Genomic DNA, 22,964 nt, shown 5'->3' on the forward strand with positions numbered 1-22,964 from the left:
CTACGAAACTAAAAGATACATAAGCAGCTCATTAAAGTGAAGGGAAATAACATCAGGAACCACAAATATTAAAGCCACCGATAACTCCTGAACACACTTTTAAAATGTGGCAGATATTTGCCTGAAGTTACACTTTTGCATTGCAATTAGATTTAGAAGGTTTATGTAGAACTAACTGGAATGATTTCGTGTGATTCACTGTCACTCTTATTCACACTTAACACCTTGTGAATCCACTAGTTACAGAAGGATTCCGTACATTTTTTGTGTGAATGCTGTTGTGAGGCCATTTTGCATGCCAAAGGGCAGCGCTTGCATTAGCTTCCATGACAAGCAGTGTGGCCCATCTCAGTAATGGTACAGAAATAACAATGTTGAAGAAAGATATGATAGAGGATAACAGTGTATGAAGGGGAGGTTAAAGAAACTAGATAATACAGCTTAGAGAAGAAAAGACTTAAGAGAAAGGGAGATGAGAAAAAAGGGCACAAACCCATGCCTTGTGTGGAGGAGGGTGAAAGGAAACGACTGTTCATTTCTTGCTTGTAACACAAGAAGCAGGGTCATGAAATGAAATTATGAGAGAGTGAATTTAAAACTAATAGGATGTACTTTTTCATGTAGTACATAATTAAATTGTGAAACTCATTGTTGCAGAATATTATGGATGCCAAAAAAGATATCCCCAGAGGAAAGGATCCATTAAGGGTTATTAAACAAGAAGTTACAGAAACAACTTCTCCTACAGAAATCATGGATTCGACTTTGCCGGAATTTGTATGGGCACTCTAAGAAATTAATATTCTAGACAAGTTCCGGGAGAGAGGCTTAAAGTTGCCTAAATTTCATCTTAAGGTCCTATATATTTAGAGGAACCACAAGCACTCCATCCCTCATCTGCTATGATCAGATCATCTAGACCTCTTCCTTTCAAGCAACAGTTTTGCCTTTAGGTACCTGACACTTTTAGTAACTATGCCATTGAAAAGGGACGGTGCTGGCTGTGATACTTGCTTTTTCTTCCTTAAGAAGGACAGAATATCATTCAGTGCTTCTGCCTGAAAACATGAATTTTTGGTGAAAAAAAATCTGTTGTTGTTCTGCTTGTGAGATGGAATATAGCAGAAATTACACAACATGACAACTAAAAAAATTTAATCAACCCTTTTTCATACCACTTCTTTTTCTTATCTCAGTTTCCCTTCAGATCTGAATGTTGACTTTATATAGCAACATGTGTCATAAACCTGCTTTTTATTGAAGATTTTTATACATACATTTCACTGTACTTCACCATGTCACCAGATTTCTTCAGCTACTCAGAAATACAAAGAAAAGTAATGAGAATAAACTATGTTCTTCTGTTTCATTTGTGCACAAGGATTTACTATGATTTTTTTTATTTCAAAATTAATCAGTTTTCAGGTATAATCTTTCATACTTTCCTTCACCTCTAAATGCAATCATATATTCAGTGTACTGCATCCTGTATTTAGCATCAAAGAGTAACTACCTTAAATACATCTTCAATGTGAGAGTTGTTGGCTTTCAGTGTATTTTTTACATGCTTTGTAATGTACCATTCATTCACAAAACATTACTGTCATTATGCATTCCTCTAAAGAAAGATTTAAATTCTCTGAAATAGAATTTAGTGAAATAGAGTTTGGAAAAAGAACGTACTTTGAGGTTAATTTTAAAAACACATCTTACTGTGACTAGTTACCTTCAACTAAAGACTGATCTATGCATGAACAGCTGTAGTAAATATAGAAAATGACACTTCTGAGTAATTTAGGAAAGGAAGTACACTGTGATCCTATCATCAATAAATACAAGTGAAGATTACAGCACAGCAAAGAAGTCAATGAGCAGAAATTACACTGCTTGCTGCTAGCAACTACCCCTCTCTTTCTTTGCATTTCAACCTGTTTTGCGTTCTCAGGGTGGAACATTTTAAGGAGTTTTGTGCTTTTGCATATTTCTGCGCTTTGATTACATTTCCATATGGAACATGTAGAAGGCTTATTACCCTATCTGTGTGGTAAACAATGCTATCTGAAAATGAATTAAAGAAGGTGGGAAGAAATGTGTTCTTCTGCACTGGATAACAGGATGACCTTCAAAGAACTTTCTGAACTATGGTGCTTCCTAGTTTCAGAGTCATGTGCCATTTGTTATGCTTTGGTTTTAGACTGACAGAACAGTGATGAGGTCCCAGACTGTCACTCAGACACAGTATTTCATCTGATAATTACAAAGGTAAAAAAATGACAGTGCATCAGGTCTCTTGAGTATGTGTTTGATTTTTTTTCTGTATCAATCACTGTTCAAAGCCCTAAATGATCTGGGTCCTACCTGTTTACAAACTCTTCTTTTCTTAATTATTAGCTACTTTGAAAGGTTGGAAATAAAGACAAATTAGTTCTCAAGGTTGCGGCTGATGGGACTTTAGTAGCAGACATACTGTTTTGGATATCCACCTCAAGATGTCTCTTCCTTTTCCGAGGAAAATGATATATCTAGAAGACACATGCAGACAATAACAAAAAACATGATCTTGCCACTTTAGATTTGGTTTAAACTGAAATGGTTGCAATAAGGTAATAATGCTGAAGGTGTCACACAGTAGAAACTAGAGAAGAAAAAGCTGAGGCATCTCTGATGAGCTCGTAAGAAGACTCACGCTAGAACTTCATTTTTTTAAAGCAACTGGTGAAAAGAATAACCTCCCTTTTAAATATCTCTGACCATACTCCACCAACAACTGAAGAGCTTGGTTACTGGTTCTGATACGTCTTTTCTTTAACCTCAGCAGCCTCTATATCAGCATGAATTCTTCGTAATGTAGTAGAAAATCAGGTTGTGAGAAGTTAATATCACTAAGCTTTTTGCATTTCTTAATCACAATTTGTCATTTAGAATTTGGATACTAATCTTTCTCTCTTTTTTTTTTTCACACAGGATTTTGAACTTTACAAGCAAGTACTGTGGATGTGATATAATGAAAATCATAGGGGGGGTTGTTTAGAAGTTTCAAAGTAGCTGTAAAATGAGCTTGGATAGTACTATGACAATTTTTAAACAATTAAAACCTGTTTTTAAAATTCAAGTGACAAAAAAAAAAAAAACAACAAACCAAAACCCAACCAGGCACCACAATACATGATTCACTGGGAAAAGCAAGCATTGACAAAATCTGATAACGAGTGATGAGACCCTGAAGTAAGTCTATACAAGTATGAAAATAAAGGAAGATTAATATTCAGGACAGAATACTGATTAGAAAGCCTCCATGAAAAAGATAACAGGGCTATTTTTAAATCTGCATTTTACTTCTCAAGACACAGGGAGATGATTTAAGGAGGCTTTCATGCTGATTACTTTAGATAAAAATATAGCCTGTTCAAAGTTCGCCAAACGTGCTGGGTAGCCAAGTTGATGCACTGTGTTCCAGTATATTGTGTGTCCATGGATATTCTGGAATATACTGTAGGTACAGCTGGGAAATCTCAGAGATACCCCTTTCCAGAATTCAGCTATTGGGTTATAAAAATATTTTCACATTTCCTGCAGATGGCTGGATTCTTTTCTTCACTCATAATTTTAATTCAGAATTCATTACGGACAGCTGCTGGCTCTGATAGAACTTAATTGCTCTTTTACTAGACTCAGCTGCAAGCAGTCAGATTTCCTTTTCCTTTGTAGAGTATATTATATATAAACATGGGCGGGAAGAAAAATAACCAATTAACTAAATACATATGGATAAAATGACTCACTAAGAGTGCTGATCAAATAATGTATCAAACTACAGCTTAGGTCAAAGGAAATTACAGTCCTTGTAGGACATGATAATATATATCTGGAAATAATTATCAGCACCAACATATTTGTAATTTGAGATAACACATGGAAAAGGCATTGCGCCTGTTGAAAAAAAAAAAAAACCCAAAACCCAACCAAAAAATCTTACAGAAAATTATTACATTTTAATAAGGGGCAGGTTATTCCACTGAGTGAAAAGTCATCAGTCTCCAGGAGATCTGCTCAACTGAAAACATTCGTTGGCTGAACCCAAGTCAAGCCTCAGTACCTCCCCACTGGACAAGAAAACATGACGTAATTCCGGAGATATTTTTCTTGTAAAAAATAAATAAAAAGACGGAGGAATATTTCCTCTTATTGAGACTACAGAAAAAGGATACAGCACAAATGAGGGAGCAGAAACTGTCAGTAAAAAGACTAGGGATGTGAAGATTCCCCTGCCATCTCCCTCCTTAAGACAAGTACTGAAGCAGGTTAGGATAGTGTGCTGTTCTAGTTTGCTAAAATGGATGAGCACAAGGGAAAGAGGCAGAAATATAAAACAAGAAACAATGTTAAAAATGTCCTTTTTCTCCCTTCACCCAAAGACATTTAATGAAATGAAGAGACACACATTTAAAATAACAACAAAGAGATTTCTTCTAACATCATGTGTGAAACTACTTGTCAGAGAAAATACTTAGACATGGAAAAAACTCAAGAATAAGACTGTCTGGTTTTGTTCTTTAAAATATGTGCACAATCATGAAGATGAACAATAAAGTATCCAATGGTTTCAGCTAAAGAATATCACAGGAAAAGAACAGAAATCTTCATTAAGTAAGGCAGAACTAGTCACTAACTGCTTGCTGCTGTCAAGGAAACTTCTCTGAAATACTGTTGACATTGGAATTTTATGCTACCCCTAGAAAGTTCTGACACTTGTCATTGTCAGAGACAGGATGCTGGCCTAGATAGACCACTGATCCTATATAGTAATAGCAGTCACCATGTGATTTCTGACTTCTACCAGAAACAAAATCTTTCCCTGTGTATTCATAGCAGCTTTTTAGGATTTCAGTAGATAATCCAGCCTTGAGTCACAGCAGTGGGGGTATAATCCCCTGAAACACAGGCTAAGTGCCAGCCAAAGACGGCTTTATATACATAGGACAGATTTAATCTAAAAGACCACAAGTAGGTATTTTCCATTAAGTGAACCTGCATGAAGAATTACTGCTATTATTTGTTATTTGTATGCTTTTGAACTTCAATGATGGTTCCAGTGATATTTACTGAGTTTTTATGCTTATAAACAACTGAAGCACATACTGTACATACTGCAGCCTCAGTTCATGTTTTAGAAAAGCCCAGTTTGCTGGGCAGAACTGATTTCTAACTTAAGGCAAAATTTGAAAGTGGATCAGCATCAGTTTGCTGGTGTTTGACGCCTCATAGAAGATTTCCAGATAATGTAGCACAGCATTTTCCTACTTAAACAAAAAAACCACCAAGATACCCTAGACAATCTTTATGGACTTAGCACACTGTCACATAAAATGCTGTATGGTAATCTTTTTCACGTTCATACTTCCAGGTTTTCAAATATGAGCACCTAAAGTTAAGGAAATAAGGCCAAATTAATAATGCCAGACTGCCCTTTAAGTTAAAGAGTGATCAGCTGGGGAAGGTAACCAGTGTCTTTCCATTCAAGATGACCTAACTGATAAGAATTTGAGGGAAGAATCCCATCACTGCCTCTATCAGCATAGAGACAGTCTTTGTCTGTATAATTGCATACGCCCAGCACAGTAATTGAGTGACAACTCCTCTGTGCTCAGCATAGAACAGCCGGAGTCTTCAACTGCAAACTTTTGGAATCTAAATTTTCACAACATTAGAAGTTTTTATGGTAAAAATATGAAGGTGACTCCTGTCCCTCTGTGACACCACTCTTTGCACAAGTGATTATCAAATAGTGCCATGCTGCACTGATGACCCCTCAATCAGTGTTCTGCTGGGACATCAGTCTTTGTTTTGGCCAGTTAGCATCTGCCAGCCTTTCTTGTAGAGTCTTATTTTGCATTAGGTTCTGTAATACTGACAACTAAATAAAGACAGAAAAAACATCCAAAAATTTCTAAATGAATAAATCAAGTTCCTTAAAAAGAGATCAAGCTCCAAAGGTATGAAACTGCAAGCCCTGGTATTTTGTACAAGGTACGTGTAGAAATTAAATAACTCCCAAGAAGAAAGGTATGCATAGAAATGAAAAGTTTCCCAGTCACTTACTCTGACTACATGATTAGAGTAACTGAGACTACCAATACAAGTAGAGTACAGCGAAAAACACAGACATTTACTTATTGCTGTACTTTTATATTAAGAGGAACTAAACATTCTAAGCAGGGTCACCAACTATGTATTGTTTTAAGAACAGAATCTAACAACAGCCTTATTCATTTCCCTTTGCTTTTATTTGTGAATAAAGTCTTTGAGAAAAAAAAAGTTATCTTACTGAGATATACAGTGACCTACAGCTAACAGCTGGAGAGGAAATAGAGTGTTCTTTTATATGGATTATATGTAGCACAGACTACATCAACATATAGTAAGTAGCACACAATAGATTGTAGGTAAAGACACGGCTAAAGCAGAGAAAGTTTAGAATATTTGTCATACTAAAATGCTTGTCATACAAAAATTATTATCTTTTCCTCTCCAGAGCTCTAGCTGTCCAGGGAAGTTAGGAAAGACTCTTGAGTTGTTCTTAGGGTAGGAAAAGGGAAGGGATGAGGAAACTTTTAATATTTTTCAATCTCCTTTGAGAGATTTCTGAATATGTACTGGGAGGATTTTTTTCTACCACCGTGAAAAAGGATAGGCACTCATCTGCAATCTTCTCACTGCCAGGATTAGAAAACTACCACTTGTGAGGAACGCGGCAAAAGCAGTAAGGAGGTTTGAAAGACACAGAGGTGAAATAAAACTATCTACTGGAAAATAATTGCCTTATGTTGTTTTATATATATATATATGTATATATACTATTTATTATTTATTATAAAACATTCAACAAAAAATAGGCAGACAACATTTTGGTTTGCTATTTTTTGTAAATTTACTTATTTTTACTGTGCTAACTGCTTATGTTATAATTCTCAGACACAGATTTACTTAAAACAGTCACATTCTTCCAAACATCCAAGTTTTTCTTGTTTGTGATAGCAGCACTAACAGCGCCTGCCAAAATTTCACAAAGTATCTTAAAGATATGCCCCTTGGTGCTGGTATTAAAAACAGAGATTGAAACATATGGGATTGCACTTACATGTTAAGCTTTTATGTAGTGTTACTGAACCAACTACTGAAGTTTCTGTGATGTTTTGAAAACATAGTGGCATAAAGCTCCAAACACCCTCCGGTGCCTATTTTATTGTGATCTGATTAGCACCTGTTTGCCTGCACTAATCCAACTTCAAACAAAAATGTGTGCTTTCCCCAGTATCATTAGACCACACATTACACTCTCACCAACGCAGGATCCTAGGGTTTAAGCCTGCATTTTTTCATTCCAGAAACCCATTTTTCTAGATCAGGTCTGCAAATTAGGGCAAGTCACGCAGAGACAACAGTTAGATTGTGATATTCCTCAGCTTGTACGTAAAGGGACTGAAAGGGCACAGTCTTAAAATATAACAGACTGTAAATGAAAAAGCAACTACCTGTACCAAGTATTTTAACCATCACAGAATTTTTTTCAGAGAATATATTCCAAATAAGCCAAGTAATTATTTGAATGCATGTTATGAATATTATTTACAAACAGGATGTGATTGTTAGATTTCTTTCTATTATTGTTTGCTTGGTTTGTGGGTTTGATGTTCTTTTTTTTATCCAGATTTACTTTTGATTTATCTGCTTTCTTGTACCAAATATCACACTGAAAACAACGATCCTGCTGTCTTTGCAAGAATATAATTCAAGCAAGGATCATGAAACACGGCTAATAACAAATATGTTTCTAAATTTAACTTTGTCTTGATCTGGGCTTTGTTAACTATCTTTCCTGGTGGATATAGATAGAGAAGTATTTTTTTTTTTTTCTGGAAAAAAGAGTGCTCTGTCATTATACATTTATATTACTACCACTACACCTTTTCCCATCAGAGTGTGAGATTTCATAAATAAAAAAAAATAAATCTGCATTTAGATTAGGCCTTGATATTCCCTTTGGTGCTTCACAATCTTTCCAGCAATGTCCTGTTTTCTCCCTAAAAATAATGTAATTTTAATTACATTTTAATCACCTTTACAGCTTAAAAATCTACTAACTTTTCTGCACAACTAAAACCTTTAACTCACAGAATGTACACATGACATTTCTCAACATGCTTTTTTCTTCTATATTACATTCAAATTAAATACTGGAAAGGCAACCAACTGTTAATTATCAAAAATAGATCTGTAAATGACATGTAAAGGTGTCAGTCACATGGACATTGGTAAAAAAAATTACTAACATTATCATAAATTCTGACCATATAATTAAGTAATTTAATTTGTTTTGTCACAAAAAAAAATGTTAGGAAGACTTCCACTTGTATTTCTTGGACATGCATTTATCAGAAGGTGTTTTATGAAGTCTAGTAATTTTGAATGGAAATACTTTTATACTCACAGTTAATTTCATAAGTTAAGACTATGATTTTTTTTTTCTGGTTACGTGAATTGAATACATTCAAATGTTTACAGAGTGGGGCTCTTCAGTTGTCACATCAGACACCAGACATTTTCCCCACTAAGCACATTGTAAGTTATTAATTCTTCATGCTCTCAACAAGCTTTTCCTAGGAACAGGATATTAAACTAGCTTATCAGCTACCAAGGCTTTGATACAAACCGCTCTGGGGCCATACCCATGAACAGGATCTCCAACTACCTTGATTCTCTACAAGATATATAGTCATATCCCAAACCCACCACACAAACTGGAAAAAAATCTAAATCCCTTAAAATGAAGTGGACTGAAAGACCACTTTTGGTCATTGTTATGGCACATGGAGAATGCAGTAAAGAAAGGTTTGGGATAAAACTTTCACTTACAAAGCCTACTTATATAGAATAAATATGGGGTTACTCTCCAAGAACCAAAACACAGATAGCTAGCTGGTGCTCTTATCTATTCCTCAGCCAGGCTGGCTCCTGTGGCTTTTACTGGGTGTTGACCTGAATCAAGCGAAAAGGAGCCCGGCTTTTGAGCAGTAAGAAAATCTGAACTAAATTCCGCTCATCAATATTATAGACAAATAGCTTCTTCCTGTACTTAGCTGCCTGTTAGCTTTTATTCTTGTTTTGTTATAGGTTAAAATCTATGTAGAAAAATAATACACAGCTTCTTCATACCTGATCCTTCTTCTTACCAAACATATTTTGAAAGGTTAAATCACCTTCTATTTATACTCCTGTAACTTATCGTTATAATTTTTTCGAGTTTTGACAGTTTGTTAGGTAATGGAAGAAACGTAAAAGAAAGTATCAGTGCTGTCTCAGCTGTCCTACATTCCCCACTATGAATCCCATGCTCCTGCAGTGGAGTAAACTCAATATTCCTCCAGTGGAATATTTTGGAAAAGCACTACCTACAACAGGCAAAGGAAACAAGAAATGGTCTTGTAATACATTGCTTTGCTCTAGTGGAGACAGTTTGAAACTGTTTTAATATCTAAGTGATGGCAGTACATGAGCTTTCATGAAGAAGACTTATGGATTCCTGAACACAAAATGATAGACAGTGACAGATAAAGATACAAACAAGGAAAAGACAACTTTTGTAAAAGACTGCAGAGGCAGACTAGAGGCCACCAAAGGAATAAGTGAAAAGAAAGAAATTTGTCAAGAACACAAAAAATATCTCAGTAGGAAAGAGTGACTATTAGAAGGTAGTGAAAAGTGATGCATGACAAAAATTGTCAGGAGAATGCTACCATTAAAAAAACGGTCCTTCTTTAGAGAAAATACTAAGACATATATGAGCATATTTAATACTGAAATAGTTCAGCAATATGGTAAAAAACAGTGAAATGAGTTTGAGAAAAAAAAAGTGGAATTGAAGGACAGAAACAGAATAGAATTAGAAAAGTCCATGGACTAAAAAGCAATCCAGACACTTGAGAGAAAAAAATTGGAAAAAAGTGAAATGACTGATGGTGAGAAGAAAAAGAAAGAGTGGAATAGAGAAACTGGAAAGTGAGCAATAGAGAAGAGAGGAAAGAAAACTCTGAAAGCAGATTCTAAGAAAAAATAATTAGCATGCAAAATTTGCTTATTATTTTTTTCAACATAAAATGAAAATTTTTCAGAGCTTGATATGAGACATTTAAGCAAGTCCAGTACTTTAATTACAAACTAAATCTTAAAGCTTTTCATGTTGCTGAATGAAAGGCACATCTTTTAGTCTAAAAAAAAAAAAAATGCACTGATGCTCTGTTGTTCTTCCTCTTCTAGTTTTTTTTTTACCAATTCAGTAATGTCAAATTCAAATGATAACGCAATATAAATCTCAAAACATAACGTTGCTACAACATGCCTAAAACAGACAACCACATTAGCATTACTACTGTAACAAAGACTTTAGTAACATATCTATTGGTCTATCAGTTAGATAGTCAAGATATTAAGACAGATGATTTAATGAATACATTCATAAACTCTGGACTCCACAGTACTTGCTGCTACATGCCCAGCCTCATATATTTTTTAAACACAGAGATATAAACTTGAAAATTTGCAATAAATCCAGTATCATTAGTTCTGCTGCTCATAGGCAAATTGTTGGGAGTGATATTTAAAAGCCTTACTAAAATAATAGAATATGTGGAAGTCTGCTTTGTAGAGAACAGGTTGCATGAAATGCCTCAAACCCTTATGTTTCAAGAAGAGATACTTAAGGCAAAGAGCTTCAACAAATTTGCTACTGGGATATGCATACTTCATAGAGTCAGTAAATAAATTAATAGGAAATTGGGGAAAAAAGTCTTTCAATAGGCATCAAATCATATAACCTAACCTGATTACCACTTTCACTGAAATTTACATGCATAACCAATGACAAAGAGAAAACAATGACCTTGCAGTTCATCAATACCACTAAACGATAATGAGTTTTGTATGCTACTTCATATTTTCCAATGACTTGCTCTATGACACTTAACAACTAATTTAATTCATATGTTTTTGCATTGAGAGAATTTAGGTAATTATGCTAACTTAACAGTCTTGCCAGAGTGGGAGAATTAATTACTTCTATTAATTTTGGTTTTGATTTAGAGCATAACATCTTCACTGATGAGCACCTTTGGAGGTATACTTTGCATGGATCAAGGTGATGAAATTATAGCTGAGACAATCTATAATTCTATAAATCTATAATTGCAGGCAACACTCAAAATGTTTTAAGATTCAGTAAATACAGGTACAAAAACATTTGTCTCCATCCTGGAAATACTTGGCAAACTGCATAAATAGAATTGTACTAATATTTATATTTATTCCACATTCCTAACCCTGGTGTTTCAATAAATATTGTCTGCCTTCTGCGTTTTCTGATCCTTTCTTAAGAATCTGTGGCTTTCATCATTGAAGTCTTCCTTATTTTATTGTCCTGTTGGCTTTTTTCCCTGCCTTATTTACAAAAGCTTCTTTTAACCACTTTAAAAGCGTTCAAACAATCACCTTCCATGGCTGGTTTACCAATAAGCATGAGGCCAGAACTAGACAGGGTAGTATGATGCAATCTTAGATACTCATGCTCTTCTGTTTTTGGCCAACAAAAGAAAGACTGGTTTTCAGATATGCTAAGCCTTTGTAGCTTCAGTGAAGAGGGAGTAGTACCTTATCTTTACTAACTGAAGGTATCTCCAAATGAAGTCCAGCAAAATTGGTGATACCAGGAGTTCCCTTTGAAAAGGGCAGCACAGTAAACTATGTAAGCTATAGCAACATAGACCTGGAATAAGACAGACCCATCCTAGAGCTTACTTCTGTCTGAACTGTCCTATATATTCTGACAATGTGTGATTTTATCACCGTGATTTTAAGGCTTTCTAAAAGATTTGCTCTAGTTAAAGATTTCTAAAAAATCCCCATCTCTTCCTTATTTTACTTACTCCCCTAACTTTAAGAGAAGCTGAAGTTTTTCTCTTGAGAGTTTATTAATTCACACCTTATAATGCCCAAAGAGGTTTGCTACCTCACAAACAGCATGAAACACTCATTTCCTTGGAACTGAGATCAGCCTACTCCCCAGGTACATCCTTTACAGTTCCAGCTCCTTGCAGTCCTAAGGTGAGTGTTTAACCTTGAATACAGATTAAAGTTTCATCTATCTTAAATAAAAGTTGCCATCTATCTTTCCTACTTTTAATGTTCTTTACTTTCATTCACGACACAAGTCATAATTTCAGAAGCTGCTTCATTGCTCAAAACACACTTCAATATTCAGGTGTTAAACCAACACTATCCTCTTTCTTTTTCACGCCACCTCTGAATGCCACAGACACATCTGTATTCTCCCTGCAGGCATTGTCCCTGTAGGCCTTTACATATTCTAAAATTAATTCCTCTTGCACAGATGAAAGAGAATAACTCTGGACCATTCAAGCTAGCAGTACCACGCTCAGGTCCCCAATTTGCAATGCAACCATCTTTTTCTTTGATAGATTCAGAAGTGTCCTTGAGAGAAGATAATGTTTTTGTCTGCAACAAAACAGCAGTTATCTTGACATAAGATGCTTTGAAAGAAATTTGGGTCTTACCTGCAGTGTACAACCATAGGTCCAGCATCAGGTGGGTTGCAGGTCTTGACACGTCGGAGGAAAGCTAAGAACGGTGTGGGGTGTTCTGGGACACCGTGGTCAGGCCAGGCAGTGAACTGGAATTGCCTTACTTCCCTTTTCTCACTTGAACCATTCTATAAAATTAAAAAAATTCAGGACAAAACTGCCATTTAATGTGATACTAGTACCTCTCAGTGAAACAGCTGCAGAAGCATATATACCAGAGAAGTATATTTAAATCACATTAGAGCCAGAGAGAAGTGGAACTCAGGCTATGGAGGGAAATGCTTCTTATATTCTAAATTGTAGGATTCAAACAACATAAGACCTTTAACTGTACTGCACAGCAAAGCATCACTAGTGCCAGAGTTTTAGCTAGTATTTCCTATGTTTTTTTCATAGCAAGAGCTCTGTATTATCTTACAAAACTCTATGCTGCAAGAAAAATACACTCTGTCTGTAGAAGAATTTTCATTGTTCAGTGCTGCTATGAGGAAAAGAGGAAGGAAAATGGAAGGAGGTAAAGGGAAGAAAGGGAGTGAGGAAATATAAGAGAAAAACATGCAGGGGAGGCAGGAAGCAAGATGAAGGGCAGGGTGGCAAGAGAGAGACTGAGAAGGAAGGAAGGAAGGAAGGAAGGAAGGAAGGAAGGAAGGAAGGAAGGAAGGAAGGAAGGAAGGAAGGAAGGAAGGAAGGAAGGAGAAAAGAGGAAGGAGGAAGGGGAAGGGAATGGGAAACATAAGAGCAAGGAGAAAAGGAAAGGGAAAAGGCAGTAGAAAGGGAAAGGAAAAGGGAAGGGAAAGAAGAGGGGAGGGAAGGGGGAAGGTAAAAGAAAGGAGAAAGAGAAGGGAAAGCAAATGAAAAGAAAGGATAGGATATGCTTACATTTAAATTTTGAAGTATATATAAATATCTATACCTTGTAAAGTGCAAATGTACGAACACAGTATGTTGCCAATTCAACAGTGTCTGAAAGTGTCACTTGGATTAGTCCATAAGTTTCTGTGCCTCTGCTTGGCCAGTATTGATCACACTTCACCTGTGATGAAAAACATAAATATTTAATACGTTTAAAACTGACATTTGTTGCATATATGAGTTTATATCTCTGTAGGTTTTTTAAGTTAAGTGGACTTAGAATGCTCAACAGCTGCTAAGGATCCACACAAGAAAATTATTTTGTCACCCACAAGAATTGCTCTTTTGGTAATAGCTCATACAGTATATCTCTTCTTTTCACCATGAGAGTGGTAAGACACTGGCCCAGGTTGCCCAGGGAAGCTGTGGCTGCCCCATCCCTGGAGGTGTTCAAAGCCAGGTTGAATGGGGCCTTGGGCAGCCTGATCTAATGGGATGTCTCTGCCCATGGCACGGGGGTTGGAACTGGATGATCTTTAAGGTCCCTTCCAACTCCAACTATACTATGATACTATGATAATGTGTATTTGTAAATTCAGTGGGGCAGATGATTAAGTAATACTTAAGTATAGATAAACAAAAGAAAAATACAGTTTATACTAGCTAAAAATATGAGCTACATCTTCACTACCTCATCCTTCACATTCTAGAATTGAACAGCATTATAAATCCAGTAAAGGTAGACGGACAATTTTTGGAATATGTGCTATATTTTACGTATTTCATATTAGTCCTTAGGCACATAAACCGTTGCTTGGATGCTAATATATAGTATATGGAAACATAGTAGTAAAACCCTGATTTTTTTGAAAAAAATTAGTACAGAGATAAATGTAAGAACACCAACAACTATTATGTGCACCATGATAAAATACAATTTCCTTTGCAGACAATGTTACAAAGCACATAAAGAAATTGTGTTCAAAGTCATTAAAAACCATGGTTTGATAGAGCTCATCTATCAAATTTTTAAAGACACAGAACATTTCATTTAGAGAAATCTCTGTTTCAAAACACTACAGCCTAAAATATCAATAAGCTGAAATAATGCTGTATAAGTGACACACAAAAGTGTTTATTATCACTGCTGAGACTCAATAATATGTTGCAGTTAAAAACAGCATTTACGATGAAAGCTACTATGAAAAAATAAATGCCGAACCTCTAAATAATCGAAGAACATGGTACAAAGTAGTATGGGAGTTAAATAATTGAAAATGTTTTGCTTTCAGTGACTGACAGGTGAAACTAAGGCAGTCAGTCTTCGTTCTACTTTTAAGAATACATTCTTATCAGTTAGCCTTGCATACGGTACAGAATAAAAGTGTATTCTGAGTCCAGTAATAACACATTGCATTTGTTTACTAAATGTCTGCATTAAGCACTTTAAATAAGACTCGTACCAGTGAGAATGGAGCAAACTGTAAGAAACAGAAACAGAATATTGCACAGTATTTCTGAAAAAAATATGAATTATCAAGCTAATGAAAGAGAAAAATTGATGATTCCCTGAAAAAGGAAAATTAAGAAACACATGTTTGAAACTTATGTTCTTCAGGTTTCTCCATCTGCACAGCACTTATTGAAAAAGGCTTGGTACACTTTTAAACTCCTCCCAGCTTTTTCTTGCAGATCATTTTATTTTGAAGCTCACAGATCGCAGATCACTAACAGTTCACAAATCACAGTTTGTGAATAAGCAATCTAGATAAAAAGGAGAAAAAGTTCTAACTACTGAAGCAAGTGATGAATATTCATTAGAGGGAAAAAAAGCCCGAAACAAATTTTTTTACAGGAATTGATAGCTTAACTTATAAATAAGGAATTGGAACAAAGCAATGAAAAATGTTTATCGATAGTACAATCTTAAAAATGGTATTAATACGATACAAAATAATTTATTTGAAGGAATTAATTACTTACTTGTGTCCTTTACTGAAACACTGAAACTACAGTAAGCACTGTAGGTACTTCATGAATATTGCTGATTTATTTGCAAGATTCCTAACACTAAAATAAACCACTGTGGAGAGGTATATTTTCAATTGAATTATTTCAATATAATTCTAGTAAATTCAGTTTCACTTTATCATTTATATAGACACAGTGTCACTTATGCCTATACTGGTTAGTTGTATTTTAGACAAACAAGTTGTGATTTATTATTTACCACAGAACCATAATTGTTTTCATGGAAAATGTTGATACACAATAGCTGCAATTTCTAATCTTAGCACCTACGGGTTTATTATAAACCTCTGGCTAAATCTTTTTGGGTTTAAATGATTTTTTTTTTAAATTAATAAAAAGGGGAGTTTATGTACTTTTAATAAAATTACGACAGGAAATGAATGCCAGACTATGCCTTTGCATGTGTAAATACGTAGCTCTCCTCTTTACTCTGCAGTTTCCACAGATAACTTGTATCATTGTAGAAGTACTGTCACATTCCAGAAAGCTTCCAGAAAAATCAACCAGCTTTCTCACTAGAAAAACTTCATTATACCAGCTTTTAAGTGCAATAAAGAGCAATAAATGTTTAACACAGACATTAACGGAAATTCAGAACATAGCAGTCTACCGGTATCTTTGTAAAGAACAGAAAATACTTGTTTCATTTTTGTTTTATGTAATAATCTGATGTTAATCATATACTCAGATTTAGAAGCCTGTAGAAAATTGCTCCTTTTCAATTAGCTGGGAGAAAATAAATATGCCTGCTGTCTTAGGAGCAGATTCTAGTTTTTTTTTTTTCTTCCATGCATTAGTTTATCTAACAAAAACTCCAATAATTTTGCAATTTTTCTAAAATACTTCCTGTGAATCCTGATGCAGAGGACTACCGCTGGAAGCAGATGCTAACTGTTTAAATACACATTTAAAACTGTTTGAACTAACTGTTGAAATACAAAAATAAATAAAACTTGTAGACCAGTATATATATTATTTGAAAGTGAAAATTGCTGAAAGTATCTAATTTACAGAAAGATACCTGATTTTGCATTGATGTGGATTTGACCTTTTGAGAGAGCATATAAAGCTCAAGTTGATAGAACTAAATCTTTTATTCCTTTTGCCTCTTGATTTCTCAGAACAAGAGGTCTTCTTCAAAGATGTGCTCTTACCTGCCTCCTACACTCTTTTGCTCTCTGATCATAAACCTAACATTCCCAATACTCCTAACAATTTAGAGCCCAGTTTATCTTCGAGAGATCAGAACAATGTTTTCTGTTGGACTTCAATAGTAGCAGAAAACCAAATAATATAAGTCAATTGTCAAGACACTACTTTCTGACACAGAGCTCTGTTAGCCTATTTCAAGATTCCAGCCTTCAGAATGTAAAGTAAGTTTATTTTTCAGAGATTACATATCAGCATTTTTTCAGAAATTAATCAAACCCCTTGAGTCATCCAAAATTTATAACTAATTCCTAACAGTTGATTTTGAGATAATTTGCCAAATCATTTTTTTGCTTTAGCAATTTAGTCCATTTTTAATTTCCCTGTAGTAAGGAAAACGCCTTCCTCATTTGTGTACCTTGTTTGGAAAACAGACAACTTCAATGTGGTAAGGTATGGTAATGGTGATACGCACCATCCTTCAGAAATACAAATATAGGATTTATTTAGTTATGGAACTAGCGCATAATATACCTTTGGTGAATTCCATAGTCCTCACCTTTCTCTGATCCACCCAACTCCCCGTTCTACGGGTTGATCTTTTCCTCTGCAGACTACATTCATCTGCACCCAGAGGGAAATTCTCTGTGCCACTAACTGTACATGGTTACAGAAAACAACTTTCATCAGTAATTGTCTTATGTTCTCTTGCCTGTCACTAAAGATGGCAAGATGAACAAAACAGACACATGAGCACAAAAGAACTCACTAGTGATTTCAAAGACTTTTTTTTTCAAAGAAATTAAATTACAAGTAATGACAAGCATACCTTTTACTACTACTCTTGCTATCTCATGATCATAGATTGCACTCTGCCAAAATGACTACATCTGAGACCATGGCAGCTCTCAAAAGACTCCTAAATATTCTATGGAATCTTTCAAGTACCATAGTATTAGGCACAGCTAGAAGACGCAACTAATGACAGGCATATTCTCTAAGCCTGTCCCTCAAACACTTCTCTACATTTTTTTCCACTCAGACCATGCAAACCCTTGCTCTTCATGGAATTACAAGCATTCAGTGAAAGCAAAGCCGTAAGAAAATGTAAATGCTTTCTTTTCCATTAAAAAATCACAATCTTCAGACCATTTCAGACAAGAGGGGTTTAAGTAGCTACAGAGTTCCTAAGAATATTTGTGGATACTCATGCTTAAACAAGTCACAGACACTAGAGAAGGCACCGCCATGCATCAATGGAGCTGAAAGAAGCGTATTTCCATATGAACATGAATACAAAGATTCCTGAGATCTAAGGGTAGAGAAATAATTTTCTAGTATAAAGTTCCATCATTCAGGCTGAGAAGCCCCTTCAGGTGATTCTTAACACATGAGGAAGCTGTTACAGGCCATCTGAGATTTTAAGGGCAAAATGTAGATTAGGAAAGAGGAAGCAAACTAGTTCTAGGTAGAATCATATAGTACATTCCTTGCTGTAAGAATAGTATATGAATTATGGCTGAATCTGTTTATTACTAACAGCAGTTTGTAACAAACTGCTTGCTTTGATTTTCTTAATAATAATAGTCTTTTGCAGCCAAAACTTTCTAGTAACATTTTCAAATGGTCTACAGTGATGTTGAATGATAATAATAATTACAAAACAAAAAGGTGATGGAAACTGCCTCAAACCTTATCAGGCTAGCTTAGTGCCTCAGATATTCCAGTTATGTTCTGTCTCCACGCAGTTTTCACTCTGAAGCCATTTTCCTTTTCCCAACAATGCCTTGCCACCTAAAGATTATGTTGACTGGAAGCTAAATATCATAGGCACTGACACTAGTACATGAGGTTGTAACGCAAAGGATAAAAAAAAATGAGAATATAGAAACATTTTTTAAGGCCTTCGCTAACTTTGGTCTAACTCTAAATGAAAGATAGACTATAACTCTAAACAGAAAGATAAACTATTCAGAAATAAGGCTGGAATTAAAACAGTTTCAAGTTTTATATTTTGCTTTCAGAAAGGCACTGAATTCAATAGGATCCTAAATTTTGAAAGAACTGAGCACTCAGTCTCAGGTAAACAGATCCTTTTAAGTCTCAAATGTATTCCCAAGACAGCTAATCACTTTGGGAAATTTTGGTTCTTCAGATCTATTTTTTACTACAGAAAAAAAGATCATTTGTATGTACTGGTCTCTAATAACGATTTCTAACTACATAGTTGTGAGTACGTAAAGTCAAAGATGTTGATACTTAGTTTGGAGAACGGGAGGTTGAGGGGAGATCTTATTGGTCTGTACAACTACCTCAAAGGAGATTGTAGCAAGGTGGATATCAGTGTCTTTCACAAGTAACAAGTGATAGAAAGAGAGGAAATGGCCTCAAGCTGCATCAGGGGAAGTTTAGACAGGATATTAGGAAAAATTTCTTCACTGAATGGGTTATCAAGCATTGGAACGGGCTGCCCAGGGAAGCAGTTGAGTGTAGATGTGGTGCTTAGGGACCTGGTTACATGGTGGAGTTGGCAGTGTTAGGATAATGGTTGGACTTGATCTCGAGGGTCTTTTCCAACCTAAATGATTCTATTATGATTCTATGATTGTTGAATCTCATATGAACTGTCTTTGGATTTTAAAAACTAGGAAATAAAACACTTCTGCAGTGCAATGTATTTCTGTCTAAGGCCTTAAATACAGAAGCCTACAAGAAATTCCAAACAGGATTTGGAGACAACATCATTTGACTAATCAAATCATAACAAACTTTATTCCTCTGTAAAGCAACCCTCATAACACCCTTCTTGAAATTTCCAAGACATGATTAGTAGGCTAACAGTTATTACTGAAAGTTAATTGATAACCCCCAAATGGCTTCCATTATGATCTTTAAGACACAGTGTGGTATGGCTATTAAAACAAAAGAAAACAGATATTAGAGGGAATGTTGGGCATATTTGAAGTGTGTTCTCAATCTTGTCTTTTATCTCCATCTATACAAGCCAAGAACAGATCAAAACTATATTACTGGCATCAACATGAGATGCTCTTTTTGAACTCTTCTTCACAGCAGGGCAGGCAGGGTCTTAGTGAATTCATTTTGAAGAACGAGTTTGTCAAACAGTTAAGTATAGCAAGATTTTCTAAAATGGTCTTGAAAAAGTTTATATGAATGGAACTGAGGGGAAAAGTGAATGCACTGTCTACATTTTACATCCTCCTCCTGTACTCAAAACTGATCATCATGTGGAGCCTGAATAATCTCTCACTGAATGAGATATTACATCCAGTATGAAGAACATATTAAACAATTCAGCTTACAATCTAAGCGCTCAAACAAAGATTTTGCATTTTCCATACAAAACAGCTAACTCCTTTAGCTGATACAATGATTATGTAAGAAATCAATTGAACAAAATAATCAAAACAGTAAAACATCAGAGTATTATTACTTTTTTTGGCTCATCCGAAAATTGGAAGTGAATTGTTGAAATACAACAGAAATGAAAAATGGTACATTGGAGAACATTCTGAGGACCTGAAGAGGTTTCAGTTTGCATTTTGATTTTTGAACAGAATTTGAGTTATGGTGAGGTTTCAACTGCCAGTTTGATACATGGATAAAATTCTTAATCTCATAAATATATTTCACACAGTCCTTGTGTTATTAACGAGAAAGTCCACCTAGATAAAACTTCAATTATTAACATGTGCCTCTCAGTAGACAGCCATATTCATTAACTTCTACAAAAAAATAAAAGTTTTATAAATGATGGGAAATGTAAATTGTAATTTTCTCTTTTAGAGACAAATGTCTGAAGGATGTGAATTTTCCAGATGTATTTCCCAACATAAAGGAGAAGTAGTCTTGAGTCTTTCACCAGAATCTGCTAAATAATCAAATGTGGGGTTATTTTGCCATAACCATATTAAATTAATTCACTGACCTTTTCAAGGTTGAAATCCCTTGGAAGAATTCCCTGCACTGAAGTAATTGGTTGCAGTGCTAAACCAAACAGGAACTAATCATTGCATTTTGAATACAAATATAGAGCATCTTTAATTTTGCAGGGAAATCTTCTAACCCGAAATGTCAACAGCCAGAAATTGTCACTACGAGGCATAGTCCCTCTCTCTGTATTAAGAGAAAAATTATACAAGGTATATATGTCCATACAAGCAATGTATGTCCTACCTCAAACACAAAGCAAATTAACTAAAGAGAAGAAGTCAAATTATAGAGTTACAAAGCAGTTTTGACTAAAACACTTGCTACACACTTGCCTCAGTGAAATTCTGTTTTTGAGAAAACTATTAATTTACCCTCACAGTTAAAAAGAACGATTTCATTTATCAACATAGAATCATAACACACACAAAAAAAAATTGATGGGTACTTGAAAACCCTTGTATCAGTACCAGGTATTGCCATAATGTTGCAGGTAAGACTCTGGTGTACATAGTTGTTGAAAGCTTACAGTGGAAGAGACTACACAAAATATCCTACAGATTTTGCTCCATTCATGACATGATATTTTGGAAGCTCTTAAAATGTTTAATGTAAATCCCCTTTGCCACAAAGTTGATTTATTAATCCTATGGCTCCACAGGCAGAGGATACAGTTGACTGCCATGAAGTTTTTAGCAGCCTTTCACATGCTAGAAGACTATTAAGTTTTTCTTCACCCTCTTATATATATAACAAATACATTTCTTTCTGACTTTTCTCATATGTGATTTATTCAACTTCTGGTATTTTTTTTTTCTCTTCTAGATTCTCTGTAATTTATCAATATTTTTTCATATGGGCTATTAATTCTGTATGTCCTCAACTCTGAATGTGTGTAAACTCAAACAAGCAAGTACAGCATGCCAAAAATACTTTCAGCCTGAGTAGCAGCGTTACAACACTTCTTTTCACACAAAATGAACTCTGTTTTTAGTATAGCATTTCCACAGCTATTTTACTGGGTGACATAGTCTGCGTTTTAGCTGAGGCACCTCAGCACAATGCTTCTGCCCATAATGTGCCTTGAAAAAGAAAATTTAGGCATTATTGGTGAGTGTAGTCTATGCTAGCATAAATCTAGGATTGGATTCTAACATGAATTAACTATCTACGACTGACTGCATTTCAGTGAGAGATGAGTATATCTCTGCCCTTGTGCTTCTGAGAATCCTTCCATAATGAACAGCCATATGGTTGAGTTTAACAATTCTGACATGGTAACTGGTGACTCCAGCTTGTACAATGGTGTAGGAATTCTTGGAGTATGGCCATAGCATTCTGTTACAGTGAAAAAAACTCAGTACAAACCTACACGTTTTTATTTTTATTTTTGTAAATCTGGTGAACACATGGCCTACTTGACTTTGGATTTTTCTTTGTTTTCTGTTGCCAACTCTCTCATTCATTCCTCTTGTGACTCATATCTTAGCATACTGAAAGTACTAAAGGAGTGAAATAAAATTCTGATAACACAATATTGATACTGAAGTTACTGGTTTGCCATTAAAATTACAAAAGGAGCAATTAGAAATCAACGCAAGCAATTCTTCTTTAGTAAAACAATACAGTTCGATATGAAATAATGCCATGTACCACATATTGTGTCTCAAAGAATCACACAGAGTAACAGAAAGACCTGATCTGGAAGGGACCCACAAGGATCATCGAGTCCAACTCCTGTCTCTACATAGGACAACCCCAACATTCATACCATTTGTGTGAGGGCACTGTCCAAATGCTTCTTGAATATCGTCAGGCTTGGTGCATTGTGTACTTCCATGGGGAGCCTGTTCCAGTGCTCCACCACTCTCTGAGCAAAGAACCTTTTCCTAATATCCAACCTAAACATCCCCTGGCATGTCTTCCTGCCATTCCCATGGGTCCTATCATCGGTCAACAGAGAGAAGAGATCAGTGCCTGTTCCTCTGCCTTCCCTTGTGAGGAAGCAGTTAACTGTTATGAGGTCCCCCTTCAGTCTCCTCTTCTCTAGGCTGAACAGACCAAGTGACTTCAGCTGCTCCTCATACAACTTCCCCTCTATAAATCTATGGTGGCTGGGACCAATGACTGTGTTGTCTTATAAGTGTTTTTTCAGTAGGTCCCAGAATAATCTTCTTCATAATCTTAACAGGCACTGAAGTGAGACTAACAGGCCTGTAGTTACTGGCGTCATCCCTCCTGCCCTGCTTGAAGATTGCGACAAGATTTGCCAGCTATCTGCCAATACGTCTGCTGGGAGAGAAGTTAACTTATCTCTTACCAGATAAAGAC

General features: G+C 35.4%; 1 protein-coding gene across 20 annotated transcripts in view; it reads right to left on the reverse strand.

Annotated features, from left to right (window-relative positions):
* Positions 1-22,964, reverse strand: part of PTPRD (protein tyrosine phosphatase receptor type D) — a 928,191-nt gene that overhangs the window by 24,797 nt on the left and 880,430 nt on the right. For all 20 annotated transcript variants that reach the window (XM_054055286.1, XM_054055289.1, XM_054055284.1 and 17 more), the window contains 2 exons: positions 13,564-13,683; positions 12,624-12,778 (listed from right to left, as the gene is read on the reverse strand). In XM_054055286.1, coding sequence (XP_053911261.1) covers positions 12,624-12,778; positions 13,564-13,683 — 275 coding nt within the window. The remainder of the gene's footprint in view (positions 1-12,623; positions 12,779-13,563; positions 13,684-22,964) is intronic.

Source organism: Cuculus canorus, chromosome Z (genome assembly GCF_017976375.1).
Source record: "Cuculus canorus isolate bCucCan1 chromosome Z, bCucCan1.pri, whole genome shotgun sequence".
NCBI classification, from domain to species: Eukaryota; Metazoa; Chordata; class Aves; order Cuculiformes; family Cuculidae; genus Cuculus; species Cuculus canorus.